Source organism: Protomyctophum parallelum, assembly GCF_964188405.1.
Source record: "Protomyctophum parallelum genome assembly, chromosome: 1".
NCBI lineage: Eukaryota > Metazoa > Chordata > Actinopteri > Myctophiformes > Myctophidae > Protomyctophum > Protomyctophum parallelum.
This window is the reverse complement of record NC_139697.1, coordinates 62,956,283-62,977,639: the sequence shown is the minus strand read 5'-3', so window position 1 is coordinate 62,977,639 and position 21,357 is coordinate 62,956,283. Positions and strand designations below refer to the sequence as shown.

Here is a 21,357-nt window from a genome sequence, read left to right as displayed (position 1 = left end):
CTTTAGTTTGGGTCTGGAAGGCTAAATGTCATCAAATGGTGGTCCGTGGCTCAAATGCAGAATAAATAATGGACCTTGATATGAAAAATCTTGAAAACCACTGATTTAAGGTATATTTAGAACGGATAAAAAATATGCGATTAATTTGCGATTAATCACAGTTAACTATGGACAATCATGCGATTAATCAGATTAAATATTTTAATCGATTGACAGCCCTAATTATTCTATATAAAATGATACATTTTTTGATGATACAATCATCAAACCCTGTACACTCAACACACCGCCCCCGCTGCTACCCTTAGATCGCCATATATGGAGCTGACCTGTTCTGACATTCTATATGTTGATCTGACCTCATCAACCCCTGTACACTCAAGACACGCTCCATATATGGCCAGTACAGAATTCATTCCATATGTTGATCTGACCCCCCATGCCAAAGCGCCAGCGCTCGCCCAGCAGTCTGCTGTCAGGCGGATGTGTGCATGGGCCCTCGTCCTTTAGGTCGCTTCTCGCCCTCAGGCGTCTTACTGGTAATAAATATAGCACCTGTCTCCTTAAGAGCCATGGTGTTAAATTAGATAGCTGGGGTACCCACATTGCCAGGGCAGTATGCTAGTAACTAAACTAATACAAATGATCACCATTGCACCAAGCCAGGGTTAAACCCATATTTGGGCTGGGCTGGTGATGTCACAGCGTTATGGACATAAATAACCTTACATATCCTTTATAGGGCTCACTGCAGACAAACTAGGTGAGTAGAGGGAATGTAATGAGAGATCATACCTTTTGAAGAGAGTATTCTAACTAAAATGTCTTTTGGTACAGCGAAGCCTAGGTCCCTTGTTACTGTCCTTGAAACTCAAGTTTTTAAGGAGGAGATCAGGAAAGAGCGAAAATGGAAGGCAATCCACAGAAATTTCAATAATGAATTAAGGAGGAAATTATGTGAGATTAAAGAGCCCCTGTCAGTAAAGGACCCCGAGAAGGAGGACCCTAAGTTCACTGCAGCCCCTAAGTTCACCGCAGCCCCCAAATACACCGGAGCCCCCAAATACACCGGAGCCCCCACATACACTGGATCCCCCAAAGGGGGCCACATAGAGCCTAGTCAGAAATACACCATTCCAAGAATAGTAATAGGAGGAGGTCCAACGACTACAAGTCAGGAGATAGGATGGTTATCCGCCACATCAATGATGGAATCGATCTCGGACCGCAGACTGAACTACCGTAGAAAGTGCACAGATGTCACCAGAATGATGGAGACCCCGGGCGCCTGGTGCCGCCTCCACGACTTCCATATGAGCCAGAAGAATGTTGGAATACGTTGGAAGTGACCACTCTGCTCATACGGACAGTGTTGTGAAGCTACTTTAAAAATGTAGGTATCTAATCCAGCTAGCAGGGAATGAATGGCGACATTGGCCAACATTACATGCAAGTTCTAATCTAATGTTCAAAGAACATTTTAAGGATGTTTATCATTTCAAATAATTGTAAATGTGCATTCATATAGTGCCCAGTATCCAAAGAGCTTTACAATGTCCATTACATTCACCCATTCACACAACGACGGCAGAGGAAACCATACAAGGCACCAACCTCCTCATCGGGAGCAGTTAGGGGTTGCGTGTCTTGCTCAAGGACCCTTCAACACTAACAAGAGGGGGGGCTAGGAATCAAACCGGGATTCTTATGTGGATGCTCTACCTTCCGAGCCACTGCAACCCCAATAATGTTCCTATAACATTATAACACAGGAAGAACATTTTACGTGCAATGTTTTGAGGATGTTTTGGGCACATTTACACTACCGGTATTTACTATTTTAGCATTATGTCTAAACAACATCTGTGGTCAAGGAAGATACTAGCATCTATCGCGCAAGGATGACAAGAAGGGAAACGAGGAGAGAGAAGTGAAAGGGATGAGGTGGAGCCTGAAAAGGTGATCTTACTACGGCGGAGAAGAGTCTGCAGTTCTGACTGCAATGAAGGGTTTATTCCATAGTTTAGGAGCTAGGAGCGAGAAGAGTCTAGGACGTGTGAAGTATTGTCCTGGGTGTTTTAGGGAAGGCTCGGGCAGCATTCCTGTGTTAGCTGATCTGGGTTGGATCATGTCTTTAAGGTACAGTATGGGGGGTGCCATACTGGGGAGCCAAGAAAGAAAGAAGATGAAGGAGTTTTTTGTCACCCACTCATACTGTATAGGTAAAAGCAGCAACATATTTTAACACAATACAATATGACAAGATACTAATATTATTACTAAAACTAATACTAATACTACCACCACCACCACCACTACTACTACAAATATGAATAATGATGACGATGATGATAACAAGGAATGTATTGAAGTCAAATTAAAAATTGAAGACAATTATAGGTAAGATTATGAAGTTAAAAGTACAGGTAAAATATCTCTTACGGCAGGTATGTTAGAATCTCTAGCAGCATTGGGAAATGTGCAGAATAAGGAGAGGTTAGGATTGTTAGAAAATATTTGCACAGAAGGCTTATACTGTATCAATTTAACTTGTAATACGATTTAATGCCGCTTTTAGTTTTGTTTTAATTTAATTTTAGTTTTTTGTTATGTTTTTCATTTAATTCGTTATTGACTCTTTCTGAGCCTTGAGCTCGGGGCTCAAGTTAGTTTTCTGGATGTTATTTAGGCCTCAGATTACAGGATGGTTTTATAGTGTGGCTATGCAGGAGACTAGCCGTCTCAGGTCAGTCTGTGTGTCTGTCTGTATCGAACTAAACTCGAAAAGCGCTGAGCTTATCAGCACCAACTTTCACTCACACACTGCAAGTAGGCCACGGTACATACCTCCACAATTTTTTTGCACGTATGCTTGATACTTTTTTAAATACTTAACTTTGATTGTATAATGGAAGTGAGTGGGGCTCGGATCAGGGCTCTGATAATTATGTTTATGTTTTTACCCTAGGAAAAAGATCCGGCGGACAACCTGTTCTCCGCAATACAGCTGCTATAGAGCAGTTACGGTCACTGTACTGATATGCTTAATAACACAAGGACAACTTGTTTTTTTTCCTCAGTGCAAAGTCTCAATCGATCTATAATCTATGACATACAAATACAGTACTTTGGGCAGAAGGCAATACAGGCCTCAATGTGTAGATGATTACATCTACACACTGAGCATTTAGAGTAATCAGTAATTACGTGTGTGTATGTGTGTGTGTGTGTGTGTGTGTGTGTGTGTGTGTGTGTGTGTGTGTGTGTGTGTGTGTGTGTGTCATCCTTTTTTTACAATTATTATTAGCGCTACTACACTCAAAATATGTACTTGTACACAAGATGTACTCTAACAATAAAAGAAACCGTGACCATGTTGATCAGACCCATGTCTCAACCCAACCACCGCTAGAGGGAGAGATTTCGTCACTAGCAGACTCCCATTGTAAGAATGGAATGCAGAGGTTCTCATTCTATCTAAATGAGGAAGTAACAATGTTTGGAGATGTCTACAGTCCATAGCACCCCGCTTTGTGGCGGGATCAAAGCGTGACGCAACTCTCTCTCAATGGGTCTGGACAGTCCCTGCTTTCAGCCCTCAGCTCCAGTTGGTCATAGCCAAAATATCAAAAGGTGACCAGGTGGTGCTCCAAGGTGACCGCATTCTCTCTATAAGAACGCAGTCGTACACAGTCCTGACTTTTGAAAAACCTTTCATTTTGAGAGGGGGGATTGACTGTCTGAGGTGGCCATCTGAGGTGGCCGTCTTTAGTTCCGATCTCTCGGAAGTTTTGACGGTGTGTACGTTGGTCCGACTCACGCATTACTAACACAGGTTAGTTTAACTGGCCACGGGTCAGTCTTAACTGGCCACGTATGTCGAAGCCACGGGTTAGTCTTAACCGGCCACGTATGTTGGACTAACAGGATGACGGAGTTATGGGAAGTCCCTGTGGGTTTTTCTGCCAAACAAGAGAATAGCAACAGACTGGACTTCTTGGAACTGTTCTTCGGCAGGGTCCATCAGAGAACCAACATCCCCTGGTGGAACTGTTCTTCGGCAGGGTCCATCAGAGAACCAACATCCCCTGGTGTTCATCAGCTGCAAGCTGGGTCCAGGACGGTGGAGTAAGAAGCTCTGGCAATCAAATGGGCCCTCGACTCACACAAGCCTACCTCCTATAGGGAGGGAATTCACTTTACAGACTGATCACATAGCCCTCCATTGGACACCAGCAGCCGCTTCACAGTGCAGCACACACAGAGCAGGCTCAGTGTGACCTCGAACTACCTCTGGCTGTTTCAGTGAGAGCTCTGAAGGGGGTATGTGATGGCCACACATTGAGCGAACAACGCATGGTGGCCCTGGCGAGTTGTTGCTGAAGGTGACTGGCTGGCCAATAAATGGGGGACGAGCTGCATTACATCTGCTTAAATGGACCTCAATGGAAACCGGACTGTATAGGAACATGTACCTCTCATCACACTGGCTTAATATGGAATTGTCTCTCAAAATTATAATCCGTACAATGTGAATGCACCAGCAAATGTGACCGAGGTCAAGAGAAAGTGGTATGCCTGTTCCTCTGTGTAATCCAATGTAAAAAGCATTTTTTTTGCAGATCTTTTTGAATGAGCTGTTGGATGTGTCCACAGTAATAGTTTCTTGACACTTAAATGTACAGCTTTTGGTGTGGCATGCAAGCTATAACAAATGCCACCTGTAAAAATTCGACGTAAAAGAACTCAACAAGTTGTTACCGGTACTTATAACTATAAGAAATAATTTATTCACTATGTCATTAAATGGTAAATGCCAAATGGTGCATTTAACCATGCAAGGCACCGACCTGCACATCGGGAGCAATTAGGGGTTCAGACTAGAGTCTTTTGATACTAGCTCTGGGGGAGCCCGGGATCAAATTGGGAACCTCATGGTTCCCATCAGACTGCTCTACCCCTGAGCCACTCCCGCCCACAGTGACAGCTAGAAAATACCTTCTCGGACGGGTCGATGTCAATTTGTGGTTCATCAGTAAGTCTACTAGATTGATCAACATAAAGGATTCAGTTCATACAGCGCGTTACTGACACGAGGACTGCTTCTAATGATGCAAATCACAAACCCTGATTGACTGCTTCAGAAATGGTCACAATGTGATGATGTGGTCTAAAGTAGGCTACTACACTAAACCAATAACCATGTTTGTTCTATATCTAAACTATTTTCAAATTACCATACTGTGTAACTTTCTCAATAAAGCAACAGTTATTTCTGATATAATCTTTCACTGACACAAATACAGTACATGTTTCTGACAATGTATTGTTGTTGTGTTCTAACATATCATCAGGCGCTAAGACCCTGAAGCATTCCTTTTAGAGCAGCACTTCCATATAGACAAACACTTTAAAGCTATATTATGTAATGTTTTACTAAATCAAATGTTACAATACAACCTACAAAATTGTCACCCTGATCCTCTATTCAGACATTTAAATGCTGTGTAGTGTGTAGGTTACAACCTACCGCAGGGAAGCTGGAAGTACCCTCACTAAAAACGCCGGGACAACGCTCCACACGTCCCAAACTCTTCTCCCTTCTGGCTCCAAAACTGTGGAATGCACTTCCCATTGCAGTCAGAACTGCAGCATCACTCCCAATCTTCCGCCGTAGTCTGTAGTCCACTGTTACTTTCTTAGCTTACGCATGTTTTATGATAAATGCTTTTGTGATGTATTCCCATGCTTTTGTTCTTGATTATTGTAAGTCGCTCTGGATTAAGAGCGTCTGCTAAATGCCTAAATTGTAAATTGTAAATTGTAGGTTAATAGGACACAACCTTTGACAGAATCCTGTTACTGGTTTGACTGGTTCTGGATTTGACCTGAAAGGTTGTAGCAACTCATAATGTAATAGCAACTCATAATGTAATAAGGGCTCAAAAAGGCTCATAATGTAATAAGTTAAATGTAATAAAAACGAATAATGTAATAATCAGCTCATAATGTAATAAAATCATGAGCGCATAACGTAATAACAGATTTAAAAAAAAAGACGTGTTACATTATGAGTTGCCTTAATAGGCAGCTCATAATGTAATACAAGTTCATAATGTAATAATGGCCCATATTGGTGAGAAAAGTCTACACTGTCATTGTTATTACCTCTGTTGACAAATGTAGACTTCCACATGGCCCATATAGTCTTACACTGTCATTGTTATTACCTCTGTTGACAAATGTAGACTTTCATATGGCCCATATAGTCTTACACTGTCATTGTTATTACCTCTGTTGACAAATGTAGACTTTCATATGGCCCATATAGTCTTACACTGTCCTTGTTATTACCTCTGTTGACAAATGTAGACTTCCATATGGCCCATAATATGGTGTAAGTGTAAGACTATATTATAGTCTTACACTGTCATTGTTATTACCTCTGTTGACAAATGTAGACTTTCATATCGTCACCTTATTAAACTAATTAAACTAAAAATATGAAAAAATATGACTATTGACATACAAATAAAGGTGTATGTCAATCATGTAACATGTAAGGATAAAATTACTTGGGCCAATATCTGAACATGCCATTTTAACTTAGGCAATTATAAACGTTATTTATGCCAAATTACTTCTGCAGTAAGTGACTTAGGCAAAATGTTTTATTCCAATTATTTTTAATGAACCATGGTTTAGGGTCAGCCACAGAGTGTTTAAAATAATATCAGAGAACAAAGACATTTGACACTGAAGGGGAGTGAATGGGAGTGAATTTGGAGTGAATGGGAGTGAATTTGGAGTGAATGGGACTGAATGAGAGGTACTGTTACTATGGGACTGAATGGGAGTGAATGGGACTGAATGGGAGGTACTGTTACTATGGGACTGATACTATGGGACTGAATGGGAGGTACTGTTACTATGGGAATGATACTATGGGAGTGAATGGGACTGAATGGGAGTGACAGTCCCATAGTAACAGTACCTCCCATTCACTCCCTCACTCCCATTCAGTCCCATGCAGTCCCATTCACTCCCATTCACTCCCTTTCACTCCCTTTCACTCTGAATGGAGTGAATGGGAGTGAGGGAGTGAATGGGAGGTACTGTTACTATGGGACTGTCACTCCCATTCAGTCCCATTCACTCCCATAGTATCAGTCCCATAGTAACAGTACCTCCCATTCAGTCCCATAGTATCAGTCCCATAGTAACAGTACCTCCCATTCAGTCCCATTCAGTCCCAATCACTCCCATTCAGTCCCATAGTATCAGTCCCATAGTAACAGTACCTCCCATTCACTCCCATTCAGTACCATTCACTCCCATTTAGTCCCATTCAGTCCCATCGTAACAGTACCTCTCATTCAGTCCCATTCACTCCAAATTCATTCCCATTCACTCCAAATTCACTCCCATTCACTCTCCTTCAGTGTCAAATGTCTTTGTTCTCTGATATTATTTTAAACACTCTGTGGCTGACCCTAAACCATGGTTCATTAAAAATAATTGGAATAAAACATTTTGCCTAAGTCACTTACTGCAGAAGTAATTTGGCCTAAATAACGTTTATAATTGCCTAAGTTAAAATGGCATGTTCAGATATTGGCCCAAGTCATTTTATCCTTACATGTTACATGATTGACATACACCTTTATTTGTATGTCAATAGTCATATTTTTTCATATTTTTAGTTTAATTCGTTTAATAAGGTGACGATATGAAAGTCTACATTTGTCAACAGAGGTAATAACAATGACAGTGTAAGACTATATGGGCCATATGAAAGTCTACATTTGTCAACAGAGGTAATAACAATGACAGTGTAAGTCTATATGGGCCATGTGGAAGTCTACATTTGTCAACAGAGGTAATAACAATGACAGTGTAAGACTATATGGGCCATATGGAAGTCTACATTTGTCAACAGAGGTAATAACAATGACAGTGTAAGACTATATGGGCCATATGAAAGTCTACATTTGTCAACAGAGGTAATAACAATGACAGTGTAAGACTATATGGGCCATGTGGAAGTCTACATTTGTCAACAGAGGTAATAACAATGACAGTGTAAGACTATATGGGCCATATGGAAGTCTACATTTGTCAACAGAGGTAATAACAATGACAGTGTACGACTATATGGGCCATATGAAAGTCTACATTTGTCAACAGAGGTAATACAAATGACAGTGTAAGACTATATGGGCCATATGAAAGTCTACATTTGTCAACAGAGGTAATAACAATGACAGTGTAAGACTATATGGGCCATGTGGAAGTCTACATTTGTCAACAGAGGTAATAACAATGACAGTGTAAGAATATATGGGCCATATGGAAGTCTACATTTGTCAACAGAGGTAATAACAATGACAGTGTAAGACTATATGGGCCATATGAAAGTCTACATTTGTCAATAGAGGTAATAACAATGACAGTGTAAGAGTTTTCTCACCAATATGGGCCATTATTATATTATGAACTTGTATTACATTATGAGCTGCCTATTAAGGCAACTCATAATGTAACACGTCTTTTTTTTTTGAAAAATCTGTTATTGCGTTATGCGCTCATGATTTTATTACATTATGAGCTGATTATTACATTATGAGTTTTTATTACATTTAACTTATTACATTTTGAGCCTTTTTGAGGCCTTATTACATTATGAGTTGCTATTACATTATGAGTTGCTACAAAGGTCAAAATTCTATTTCTCTGTAGAGCAAGCAAGCAGCCTCTAGTAGCTCAGTGGTAAACATTTCAGGAGACCTGGGTTCAAAACCGTGGTAAAACAGGAATGTACACAGTGCCACTTTAAATAAAGCAATACTAATGTATGTCTGACCAAGCAATACTAGGTATTGATTAGCAATACCTAGGATCAACCTTGTAAGATGACTATGGGACTCTCTAAAAAGAGAGAGACCCAAAACCAGGCTGTAAATGTAGTTCTAACTTAACTCCCACATGCAAGACTGTGGTTGGTTTAGAGTTGGCTTGTCTCTAAAAATCCTTCACCTCGCGTACGAAAGTATGTAACAAACAATGTCAGCATAAAAAATAAAATAGAAAATCTGGTTTTAGGAAATTGTGTTAGGCTTTTGAGACCCAACTTATGGTACTTCATAAAGTGCTGGAATCTGCAAAGGTAGTAATCTCACCACAAAAAGCCCTGGTTTGTTTTCATCGGTAAATAAACAACTTCGGTGTGAAAATGGGCCGAACATCTGAAGCTTGAATAAAGGTATAACCTTTATAACAATTTTACTGCCTGCATTTTAGTAGCCTACATACACATTCTGTAGGTTGATTCACAGAGCCGAGGACAAATTATGAGGCAATGGTCTGACTGGGACCATGTTAAGACTAGTGTAGAAAATTATATACAGTAATGCTCAGACCTAATGAGCAGCTCACCTGTGGGTCATGGATATTAGAATATGATTTATGTATGCAAGAAAGGTGCCTGAGATGGGAAACAATAGAAACTTGCCAGCAGTAATGTTAAGTATATGTCTTCAATAGGCTACAAAATGAAACACAAGAATTATTATTATAATTATTATTTTTTCAGGCTTTTCTGCCTCTATTGACAGTGCAATGGAGATCGAGAGACAGGAAACAGAGAGAGATTAGGGGAGTGACATACAGCAACTGTAAGTGAGTGAGTCGTACCAGTTAACTTAGGTCTGCATTTACTGTATATATATATACGATCATCGGTTTTTTGGGGATTAAACAACGTCCATGCATATGTTGGTTAGACATACCGTACAGTCATGAGTCCGACAACACCGTCACTCCAGACATGTATTGCCGGTTACAAATCACCCGTGGCTTCCGTGTGTGTTTAGGGTTAGTTTAGTTTGGGGTAGGGTGTCGGACTCATGACTGTAGGACTGTTGGTATTCCTAACCAAACGAACGCCCTTTTTGTGCTATGCACTTTGAACATCTTCTCTGGCGACCAGGCTGCATTTATAAGATATGATGTTCTGTCTATACTACAGTAAGGAACATGGATGGTGGCTAAGAATAATAGATGGAGCAGAGAAACCGATCCTGTAAAGGGGAAAACATATTCCCTTTCCTTGTCAATGCTAACAGCATTGTCTCTGCTGTCTTTACCGTCTCTTTCTCACCCCCCTGTGGAAGCCAAACATCTGCTGTCACCTGTCAATCAATGCCTGGCTGACTGTGACCTTGCTGGGCCTTGTTAGAAATAATGTAAATTGACCTTGCATTTTCAAGATGCTTCCGCTGCCGGTTTCCTTGGCAATTGCCTTGTAAAAGAGGTGCCATGCCAAATAAAATGGGATTGATCAGCCCTCAGAAAAGTTGATTTATCGTGGTGGAGTCTCCAGGGTACGGCAGGAGAATTACTAAGAGGGTTTTTCTGCTCAGCTGCACAGCTGATTCAAGCTAAAGAATGACATGATAGCAATTATTCGTTCATTTAAGTCTCATTTAGCAGCAAATAACTTGAAAACAATCTAATCTTGATCATAAGGTACTATATGCAGTATATAGTTTGACTGGACAAATGCTCTTCTGAATGACATCATTTAGAAATGAATAAAAACAAACAATTTCATTGTTACAAACAAATTACAGTATATAACTTTCCTCTTCCTGCATCTCATGAGTTGAACTTGAGAACTGGACTTTTTTTTTCTTTCTTTTTTACTGTAAAATGCTTCAGAGGAGGATAGTCATTAACTACTTTCCCCACACACACACACACACACACACACACACACACACACACACACACACACACACACACACACACACACACACACACACACACACACACACACACAACGGGTGTTGTTCTTGTACAGCATCGTTCTTGTTTTTATTTCAGTTAACTAAAATATTTTTTTCCCCCAAATCTAGTTTTTGTTAACCTTGGGTGATGTGGGGGTGGCTCATTTTGTGGATCATGTTTCTGTCAGGGATAGTGTATCCTAGCCTGTGTCTATGACGTTAGACTGACACTACAGTAAATGCCTGTGGAGCATCCGAAAGACTGACATAGCAAAATGGATAGAATAAAGAAACAAAATAAAAGGCAGCATTTAGTGATGATATTGCAAATTGAAAATTCCTGGGTACGGACACAAAATTAAAACAGCTTCTATTCTCCAACATGCTACAAAAGGTGTGTGTGTGTGTGTGTGTGTGTGTGTGTGTGTGTGTGTGTGTGTGTGTGTGTGTGTGTGTGTGTGTGTGTGTGCGTGCGTGCGTGCGTGCGTGCGTGCGTGCGTGCGTGAAATAGCCCACAGTGTTGCTGTTCCTCCTGAAGAGACAGAGAACTGTCACAATCTGCACCTTAAGCACTCTTCTCTCTCTCTCTCTCTCTCTCTCACACACACACTTCTCTCACCTCCCCTTGCCCGTTGCGCTATCTTTCTGCTTCAGCAGGGCAGTCAAATGGATGAGTGAATGTACAACGTAGAAATTGTAGCTTCTCAGAGCGTTAATTCTGAGAAGTGGCTGCTGCCTGTAACCCCCCCCCCCCCCCCCCCCCCCCTTGTTTCCAGTCAAGCTCAATTCCCTCACATCACCACCTCTCCTTCCCTCCCCCTACCCTCACTCTCACTCTTTTTTCTCTCTCTCTCTCTCTCTCTCTCTCTCTCTCTCATGAATGTCACCCCTACTGATGGTGGCTGCTGGAATTCGCGCACACATACTCTCACACTCACTCGCTGACTTTGGAAGGGAGGGAGGGAGGGAGGGGGTGGGTTGGTGAGGGCTGTGGGATAGATAGAGAGCATGCCATCGGAGGTAGAGGAGAGATCTCTCTGTCCATCCCTCTGCACTGTTCCTGTCTTCATTCATCCCTCTGCACTGTTCCTGTCTTCATTCCATCCCTCTGCACTGTTCCTGTCTTCATTCCTGCAAGACCGTCTGCCGCGTCTGTGTGTGTCCCACGCGCAGTTCTACTACCTCTGGATCTAAATCTGCTGGATTACTGCTCAGAATCTCATTTTATTACTGTTCCCTGCATGCACATTTAAATGGGGGGAAAAGTTGGACCTCCGTGGACTACACAGGCGGTAACAGCCAGCTTGGCTGCTCTCGCATTTTTATGCGTTTCATAGCATCACGATGATGCCACTTTTCATTGGACGAGGTGTTATTTTTATACGTAAAAGAGTATAATCTCTCTATATAGGAATTTAGTTACTTTTTCTGTATTGTGAACTAGTTTTTTTTTCGTTTTTTTTCTTTTCTTTTTGGTAGGTATATTTTAAATGTGTGGACAAGATGAGCGGAGAAGCGGGTTAAAGTCCATACGTTATTATTTTTGGTAGTTATATAGTCACTGAATAATCTATGTTTTACAGAAAATGTGACCACAGCACTCAGCACTTTTGACTGCGATCTTTTGATATCGGCGTGACACATTTTCTTTTTTCTTTTTTTAGAAAGAGTAGAGTAGTTTTCCATCAGATTGTAGGTGGACTCGCATCTTACACAATAATTGTCCGCCTTCCTCGGGAAGCTTGACACTAAACTAGTGTTTGTTAGCGCCGCTTATAGCCTACATCCTTAGCTCCCCCAGGAGGGGGGTCTCTCCTCCAGAACCCCTCGTCCCACCTCGGTGCTTCGAGGAGAGTTAACAGCCCTACCAGAAGAGGGGTTGTTGGGAAAGAAGACACCCCCCTCCCAAAGGTGAGAGGGGGGGGAAGATGGCAGCTCTCGCCAGCTCTCTCATCAGACAGAAACGGGCTGTCAAGGACGACCAAGCCAACCGACCGGTAGCAAACAAGCGCAGGCCCTGTCCCAAAAGCAACAAGTCCCTGTGTCAGAAGCAGATCCTACTTCTGATATCCAAAGTACGACTATGTGGGGGTCGGAAAGGTCGAAACGAAAAAAAACCAGGTCAGTAGCAGCTATGGGCCATTTATACTTCTCCTGGGCTTTACTTTCTGTTCCTTTCTGGGGGGGTTCTGTCACCAGACATGATATCTGGATTTCAGTGAATTTAGTCACAATACATGATATCTGGTTTGTATGTAATGTATATAAATTATATTTTCCAAAATGTGCATTTTTGTAATACACTCAAATTAACCAAATAATTCAAGATATAAACCTTAATTGGCTATTCAACTATTGAACAAAAGAAAAACTATATCCAGTTAAATTTTTTGATTACATACAACTGTGTGTGTGTGTGTGTGTGTGTGTGTGTGTGTGTGTGTGTGTGTGTGTGTGTGTGTGTGTGTGTGTGTGTGTGTGTGTGTGTGTGTGTGTGTGTGTGTGTGTGTGTGTGTGCGTGCGTGCGCTGTAGTATATGCACCAATGTAATCCAGCTGCTTTTGCACCAGGTCTGAACCAGGAAATTCCCAAGCATGGAAGCCAAAGTAAACATGCCTAAATAACTAAACTGCCTACCAAGCAGAGTCTGTTTTGCAAAGTTGTATGTCTGACTCTGCAGAAGCCTGAAGGCTAGACAAGCTAATATCATCACTTGGGTTGACAGCTATGCTGAGGAACAGTGCTAGAGAACCTGTGCCACTTGTTTTGTGTGGAGTGCTAATATTGTGCACAGTTGCTCTTGATGGAGGACAGTCCGTAAAACACTGTTTATCATGATGCACTTCTCGTGCATTTGTGTTCCCCTGGATGAATCCTATTCCCAACCGTTTGAGTGACCCCACAACCTTTCCTCAAGCACCACCCTCAGTCCAAAATATAAAGTTTAAGAAGCATGTGCTTAGTGCACTAACTATATGCAAAGTCAATCAGGCACCCCATGTACTATCCTACAGTAGTATCGAAGTTTTCTTTTTAAGAGCTGAATTATTTTCTTGACCTCCATGTAACCATTTACCCTGACATAGATGTTGACTAGGGTTCATGCCATTTACTCTGATCTTGAACTTTGTACTCAACCTTTTCGGGCCTTGACAATTTACTCATAATCCAGAGCAATTTACAGTAAGCAAGAACAAAAAACATGGAAATACATCAAATACATAAAAAATAGTCAACATGAGTCATACGTTAGTTAAGAAAGCTTAGTAAATAAGTAAGTAAGCTTGACCCCCCCAAAATAGTCATATTTGAACTAGAGACCCCCCTCCACTCTGAAAAGCACTTGAACTAGGAATTGTTTGACTCCGTTCCACAGATAAATATTGTGGAAAATAGCAGATCTACAACGATTTCACAATGCAAGTTGTGAGCTTATACGTTTTCCAAAATGTTGCCTCATATTATTTGACAATTTTTATAGTATCATCAGTTAATTACTTTTGATGCAGTAATGGGCTTTTTATTTTCTTTCTTTCTTTTTTTTAGGTCTTTAAAAAGACCTGAAATTGCACTGTCATCTGGGGACCCCTCCCTCCCCCCCGCCCCCAAAAGAAAATCAGGTTGAGGTATGGTGTGATCAGGGCGTCCTTGAAAAAGAGGGCTGGCTCTCAATGGGCTTCCTTGAATAAATAAAGGAAAAAGAAAAGGGGAAGAAAAAAAAAGAGAACCACTGTTCTAGGGCCTCATCAGGGAGAGGTTGAAAACGTGCTGACCTGCAGCTGCCCGTGTGCACCTTGCGGTTGCTGTTGTCTTGTCCTCTGGCCTTGTTCACGCTAACCTTTAAGAGCTGCCTTTCATGTCGCTCATATAGCTGGTCATCTGGCGGCCACACACACTTTACATGAGAGTGCAAATACATCTATGGACAAAAGTCTACCTAAAAAGACCCACAGCAACTGAAATTGGTGTGTAAATATGCAATCATGCATAATATCAAGTTAGTGTTGTAAATGTGCCGGATCAATTAAAATATATAAATACAAAGCAGGGATTATTTTTCCAAAGTAGTCAAATTTCAAAGAAGCAAGCATGAAAAGCCAAACTTTGAAGCCTGATATCTCAGAATCTCTAATCTTCAGGAAAACCATACTTCTGCTGTATAGTTCCAAAAATGTTGGGTCAATAAGTGTGACATCAAACCCTGTAGCTTTGATCCCCTACTTTCATTTGATATGAAAATGATTCCTCACATTAGCCATTCAATGTTTACTACTTGAGATCTCCAAAATAGTTGTTTAAAAGTTGTGTCAGATGTTCTGATGTTGTGTTAAAGATTGATGGCGGAGTAGAAACATTTAACCTTCGCATGACATTCTTTTGGTGTTTGTAAGAATGTGTAGTGATAATTGTGTGTGTGTGTGTGTGTGTGTGTGTGTGTGTGTGTGTGTGTGTGTGTGTGTGTGTGTGTGTGTGTGTGTGTGTGTGTGTGTGTGTGTGTGTGTGTGTGTGTGTGTGTGTGTGCGTGCGTGCGTGCGTGCGTGCAGAGCCCCTGTCAAACTGAGTCAGCCTTCCTCATCATCATCTCCCTCATCCTCTTCTAGTCTACCTTCCTCCTCCTCTCCCCCTGTGTGGTCATTTTTAAGATGGCTGCCTGCATTTCCCTGATAAAAGCACTCTGTCTCTATCAGTAATCTGGGGTGCCTCCCCCTTTTGAGATCAATTCAACTCATTAATGTATACTGATGAATCAATAATCACCCTCTTAGAGTGTTCAAGGTGGAAACTGACTTGAAAGGTGTAGGATATTGGACAGTGACCCCTTGCTTGCCTCTGTGTATCTCCTTCACTACCGCTCTAAAGAACAGCTTCACCCACACATTATCGTCATTATACTATAACAGGCATGCAATCATAAAAACAGAAATAATAATAACGATACTGACTGGTGTCCACTTGATTGTTTCTGTAACGGCAGAAATGTTTGAATAAATTTAAAAGACGGCATTTGCTGCAGGGCATTTGATCTGTAGGGATGAATTGACGGGAGACGGTGAAGTCCCAGACATCTTCTGGCAAGGAGTGGGCTCTAGCATGGTGTAGGAGTAAGAATCCAACGAGTCAATCGACTGTTGGGTCACAAATCTGGGGCCCCTTTTGGCAAGCAGCAGACAGGGTTACAAGGAGACATCCAGTAGAGGATAGCATTAAGCTGACCGCAAGAAATCAGGGCCACAAACTCGCTTACTCGACAACACCTGATCAGACAATGCAGTGTTAGGTAGCTTCTCATCCGAACTTTACTGACAGCGACAGGGGTCAGACCGAAAGAGGGAGAGACTGTGGGGTGGGGGAGGGGGATGCGGCTAGTAAGAGGCAAAACGAGATAGCCTTAAAGATATCAAAGATGTAAGAAGAAAGTGTGTCAGAAGCCAGGGTGGATGGGGAGGATGCAGGTGGAGATAGATAAAGAACTAATCAAAATGGAGTAACTGAGGAGGGGAGAGATAGGTGTGCAGATCAAAAGGGAAGGTGGACATGCAGGGAGTGAAACAGACTGTTTAAGACACAGCATGTGGGGGGAGAAGATGAGATAGTAAGATATAGGAATTCCCCTCAGACTTAAACCTACACTATTAAAGTAAAGTGATATTTTATTGCATATACCTGTAGGTTTAAAGCAATGCCTGGTGGCACACAATCCATGTTTGATGCACTAGCTGGATTTCTGTACTGATTCATTGACATTTATTTCTCACCATGTATACATTTCTACTACTTCCGTACTGCAAAACAAAGCTGAGTATGAACTGAGAATTGAAAACTGAGGATTCAATTTGATAACCAGAGCGTCAGTGTTAATTGAGGCAATGCCAATTCATTAGGACATGTAGAACAGCTGGATCACTGGAAATGGATCGTATGGCTTGTTATTGCTTAGATGTCATGTTGTACTTCATGCTGTAGTTATTGCTATTTGTTACACTAATCAATCTTTATCTCAGATGTACCTTAAGGCTGGGAAGCAGAGATCATGTTTTCACCTCTGTCCGTGTGTCCTTGTGTGTCCATGTGCACAGGGCAGAAGTATGCATTAGTAAAATCCTTTTGTTTTCTCTTGCCCTAAAGATAACAAATGACAGAATGCTACCTTAACCTCGCACACATGGCTGCTAAATTGAATCTGTGGATACTTTGATTAAACCTGACAAGGACAGATTGACTTTAACCTCTAACAAGAGAAAGAGTGAGGATAGAGGACACCCTCAGCGATAATGATAAGAATAGTGTGAGAGAGTGAAGACTACCGGTAGTAGGTTTGGTTAAGAACATGAATAGACATAACAGTTCTTCCTAAAGGGGCATTCCACTAATTTTCAACATTTTACTATGTCATTAATATACCTTCGAGCTGTTGTGTGGAAATAATAATAAAAAAGTCCCCCCATTCTGTGTTTCCTAGAACTGGAGGTCTGAATAAAATCAGACCTCACATCATCTTGATGATGTCATCAAGATGTGTTTCACCATGTTAATGATTGTTTTCATACTTACAGTTCTGGGAATCACAGAATGGGGGGACTTTTTATTATTATTTCCACACAACAACTCTAAGGTATATTAATGACATAGTAAAATGTTGAAAATGAGTGGAATGCCCCTCATTATAAGTGAATTATAATGTTAAAAATGTACACAAATTGTGAAAATAGCAAATCTACAAATCTAAGGTGTGATGCATTGTGAGCTTGTAGTTTGGATATTTTCACTGTTCATCGTAAAACAAAGCATAAAGGGCGAGGACCAAAAGGGGTCTTAAAATGCATATGCATATCCATATGCAAATTTTATTCATCTGTGTTACTGTGACCTATACAAAGGATGTTGGAATATGTAAAGTAAGCTATTCTCTTAAAGCTTACATTTTGCCATATGGTACGGTTGAATGGTGTGTGTAAATCCAGGTGAAAAGATTATTTAATAAATCATGTATTTCATATAAATACTTGGGTATTCCCAGGTGGGTAAATCTAATCTAAACAATGTCTGCTATAGTTGTACAGTATAGTAAAGGTTATATCAAATAATTGACTTTTATTCCAATAAATAGATTCTGAGTACCTCAACACGCAAAGTCAAATATACGTTTCAGAATCCCGTGCAAGGTCAATGTCAATAGGCAAGGTCATTGCTCCTATAGATCCGAAGTCCCGTTAGTCCGAACATGCATTAAGGTTGGCGAACCTGCACTGCTTCCGTTCTTGCGGTTATGTTTAGGTTAGGGTTAGAGATGGCATGGGGATAGTAATTTCGGAACAATGAACCTTCTGACAAATTTTTATAGTGTAGAATAGATAAATGGCACAAATAAAAATAAAAATAATAAGGGAAAAAAAGAAAATAAATCCAGTTTTATTGGTCAGTTTTTATGATTTTTGTCCTGTTTTTGTTTTTTGCCTCCTGTTTGTGTCTGTATTGTACTTTATTGTCTGTTGCTCCCCTTCCCCTTTCCCCAAGAGGACCACAATGGAAACAAGCCTAACGGCTTTCTTGTGACTTTATCCTTTTGAAAATATATTTTTCAATAAAGTATTCAATCAATCAATCAATCAATGACACGCCACCATAAATACAACATTAACTTCATTTGGGGAATAGGTTCAGTGCCAACATACCATGAACGGATTTGTAAGAGCATTCTGTGCCCAGAATGGTCACGCTCAATATTGCCTTAGTTTATATGCCTACAGTGTTCGTATTGAAATAACGGACTCTGCTTATTGTTACCGTCTGTGCTGATCTGTGTTTCTATAGGAATAATATTACAACATGTTCACATGTTTATGCTTTGCAATTGTGACAATGATTTCCATATGCATAAGTGTGTGTGAACGTGTATGCATTTGTGGGCATGTGTGCTGTGCACATAACAAAGTGTACATGAGTGTGCATCCTAATGTGTGTTATTTGTAGCCTTGCGTAGCCACTAGCCAGCCTTCATCTGCCTTTGCAATGCATATTGCCCCAGACAGATTTAGTCTGGCCAGTCTCAATTGTGGGAGGACTCCACGGCCGAAATGGTGACGGCCAACCAGATTCGTCTGGAACCAGGCTATAATCGACCAGAGCCCAGTATTCAAATATCTGGTGGGATATTGCCTGGAAAAAATCTAGCACTGAGAGGGACGAGACTAATATCCACGCAGTGATATTAGTATCGCTACGCGAGGCTATGTTATTTGTGTCTTTGTTTGAAGCTGTCTGTCAACTAAGCAAAGCAGCGTAGATTGCATTTGAGTGTGTTTGTCTGAGCTTGACGATAGCCGTGTATGACAGTAGAGACCAGTGTAATTACAAATGTTTATGTCAATTTATGGCATGGTGCCAAGTTCTTACAGTACTTCCCCTCACGAAGGACTCGCAAAGAACAAGTTACATTTCACATTACAGCCTTACAGTTTGTAAATAAATCAAAGATGCGATTATAATCCATCTGTAATGGATAAAGCCTTGCCTGGAAAAGAGGTCATCAGGTCCCCTGCCTTCTTAAAGTGTTTCGACCCTTAACCACCAACACTCTCCAGTTGGCGGGTCAGCAGTGATTGGCCAAATCACTGCCCCTCTCATCCAGGCTTCCAGCTATTGTCCTTTCTCTCCTGCCAGAGCCAACAGGAGGCTCTCTCTGCCTTGTGTGTTCTTGGGAGATTGCAGAAACTGAGAGGTCTCTATATGGTTTGCTTACTGCCTAGGGTCTTCCTACAGTATGTCTCACCAGACGATAAGTCTGTGTGGTGTGCATGCATCCGTCCTTGTCCACACTTGGCCTTACCCTGGTGTTTTTGAGTCAAGGTGATTTGTTTGAGCCTTCTGTGTCATTGTCTTTGTCGTTTAATCTGTCTTAGCGAGTCTCTCTTCCTCCCCTCCTCTCGGGAGACTCTGGGAGAATTGCTCATTTGTACGATCTGTAGCTTCCTTGCTGCTCTCTTGCGAGTGCTGCAACAGGGGTTGCTGGCCCCTGTTACCCCCTGTTGCCCCTGTTACCCCAATATATGTTTCATTTGTTAACTTTTCTGTTGGTTGCTATTTATGCCTTAGTTGGTGACCTACCAAAATAAATGTGGGGTAAACAACAGGCTGATTTAATTGTACATGCACTGCATCAGATCAATCTCGACAATTAGAACAGCAGCCGCTGCAGGATCAAATGTTTAAATAGGTCACCTCACCAATCATGGTGTAACTATGGCACCAATATGATTTGTTGTCATTATGACACAATCGCTTTTGTTATTAAAAATCAAACAAAAAAGAATCACTACTGCATAAAATAAGTTTAAACAATGTATGAGAGTACACTTGTTTTATGGTCCAGTGTATTATTGTCATCTGGGACATTCATAAATGCATTATTTTGTCCTATTAAATCACTACTTTGTGCTATATTAGGTTAGTCCTTGAATTGTGCACTTAAGTTACATAGTCAAAATGTAATTAATTCCTTTGAATGAATTTCCATTTGGATGATTATTTTATCACACCTTTAGTGTCAAAGTCTTATACTTTAGCACTACTGGTTTTCCCTCACTGCAAACCTGGCAACTTTGGCCTTGATTGGCAATGCAGTGATGTAATCAAATAAAAAATGGCTCAAATGGCTCTTACATTTAGTTTGTGTTACATCCATAGACAGACTGCTGGTTGACAACTTGACATGCTTTGGTTGCATTCTCTTACTACTTCATTAGTTTTATGCCAATTTAGTTAGATATGGAGGTGCCTGTCCCGGGCCCGGCTGGTATGTGTTCCTAGTCTCCCCCGGCACCCCGTACAAGCATTAGTGACAGAAGGAATTAACAAACAGAATAGCCCTGTAGCTTTTCATACGAGCACACAACACCAAAACTCTATCACATTGATTTTGTGTCAATCCCTCCACCAATAGTACCCCAATTCATGTATCCCTATGCTGCAGCATTGCTACTGGCAGGCAAAACACTTCCACTCAGGAGCATGTAATTGACTCAAAGAGGTGTTTCAACATCAATCAGATCAAGTTCAAGTTCTGCAGATTAATTGTGCATCATTAACCATGCAGCTTAGATTAGTTGTTTGTTTACTACAGTGTGTGATCGTCACGCAGTCTCGTCGAGGTCTAGACCTGAGTGGGCATGTAGGAGCCTTTGTTCTTTTAACAGATTCACAGGCCTATTTCTGCTTCAACTGGAGGGTTCATGGGAAAGAGAACGGGCGAGCCGTTTTATCAGGTTCATACAAAGTGTGTGTGTGTGTGTGTGTGTGTGTGTGTGTGTGTGTGTGTGTGTGTGTGTGTGTGTGTGTGTGTGTGTGTGTGAGAGAGAGAGTTTGTGAGTTGTCAGAGAGAGATGCTGCATACTAGACAAGCACACCCACTGAACTGCGTTCATTGCTCCCGCTTCGAATGCCATCAATGCATTGAAGGTGTCAAAATCACGTTTAATCAGAGCATTGAATGCTCTCAGTAGCCGTCTATTGACCTACCAACATCTGCAGTAGGCTGCATTTTGTGCGTTGATCACAGCTATACTGTTTTGAC

The 21,357-nt window shown here is 41.2% G+C and overlaps 1 protein-coding gene across 1 annotated transcript in view; it reads left to right on the top strand.

Annotated features, from left to right (window-relative positions):
• Window positions 1-12,715: 12,715 nt before the first annotated feature.
• The window catches only part of fgf11b (fibroblast growth factor 11b), a gene marked incomplete at both ends in the record, with an annotated part of 37,656 nt that continues 29,014 nt past the window's right edge, over window positions 12,716-21,357 (top strand). Inside the window, one exon of the mRNA XM_083764977.1 lies at window positions 12,716-12,908. Coding sequence (XP_083621103.1) covers window positions 12,716-12,908 — 193 coding nt within the window. The remainder of the gene's footprint in view (window positions 12,909-21,357) is intronic.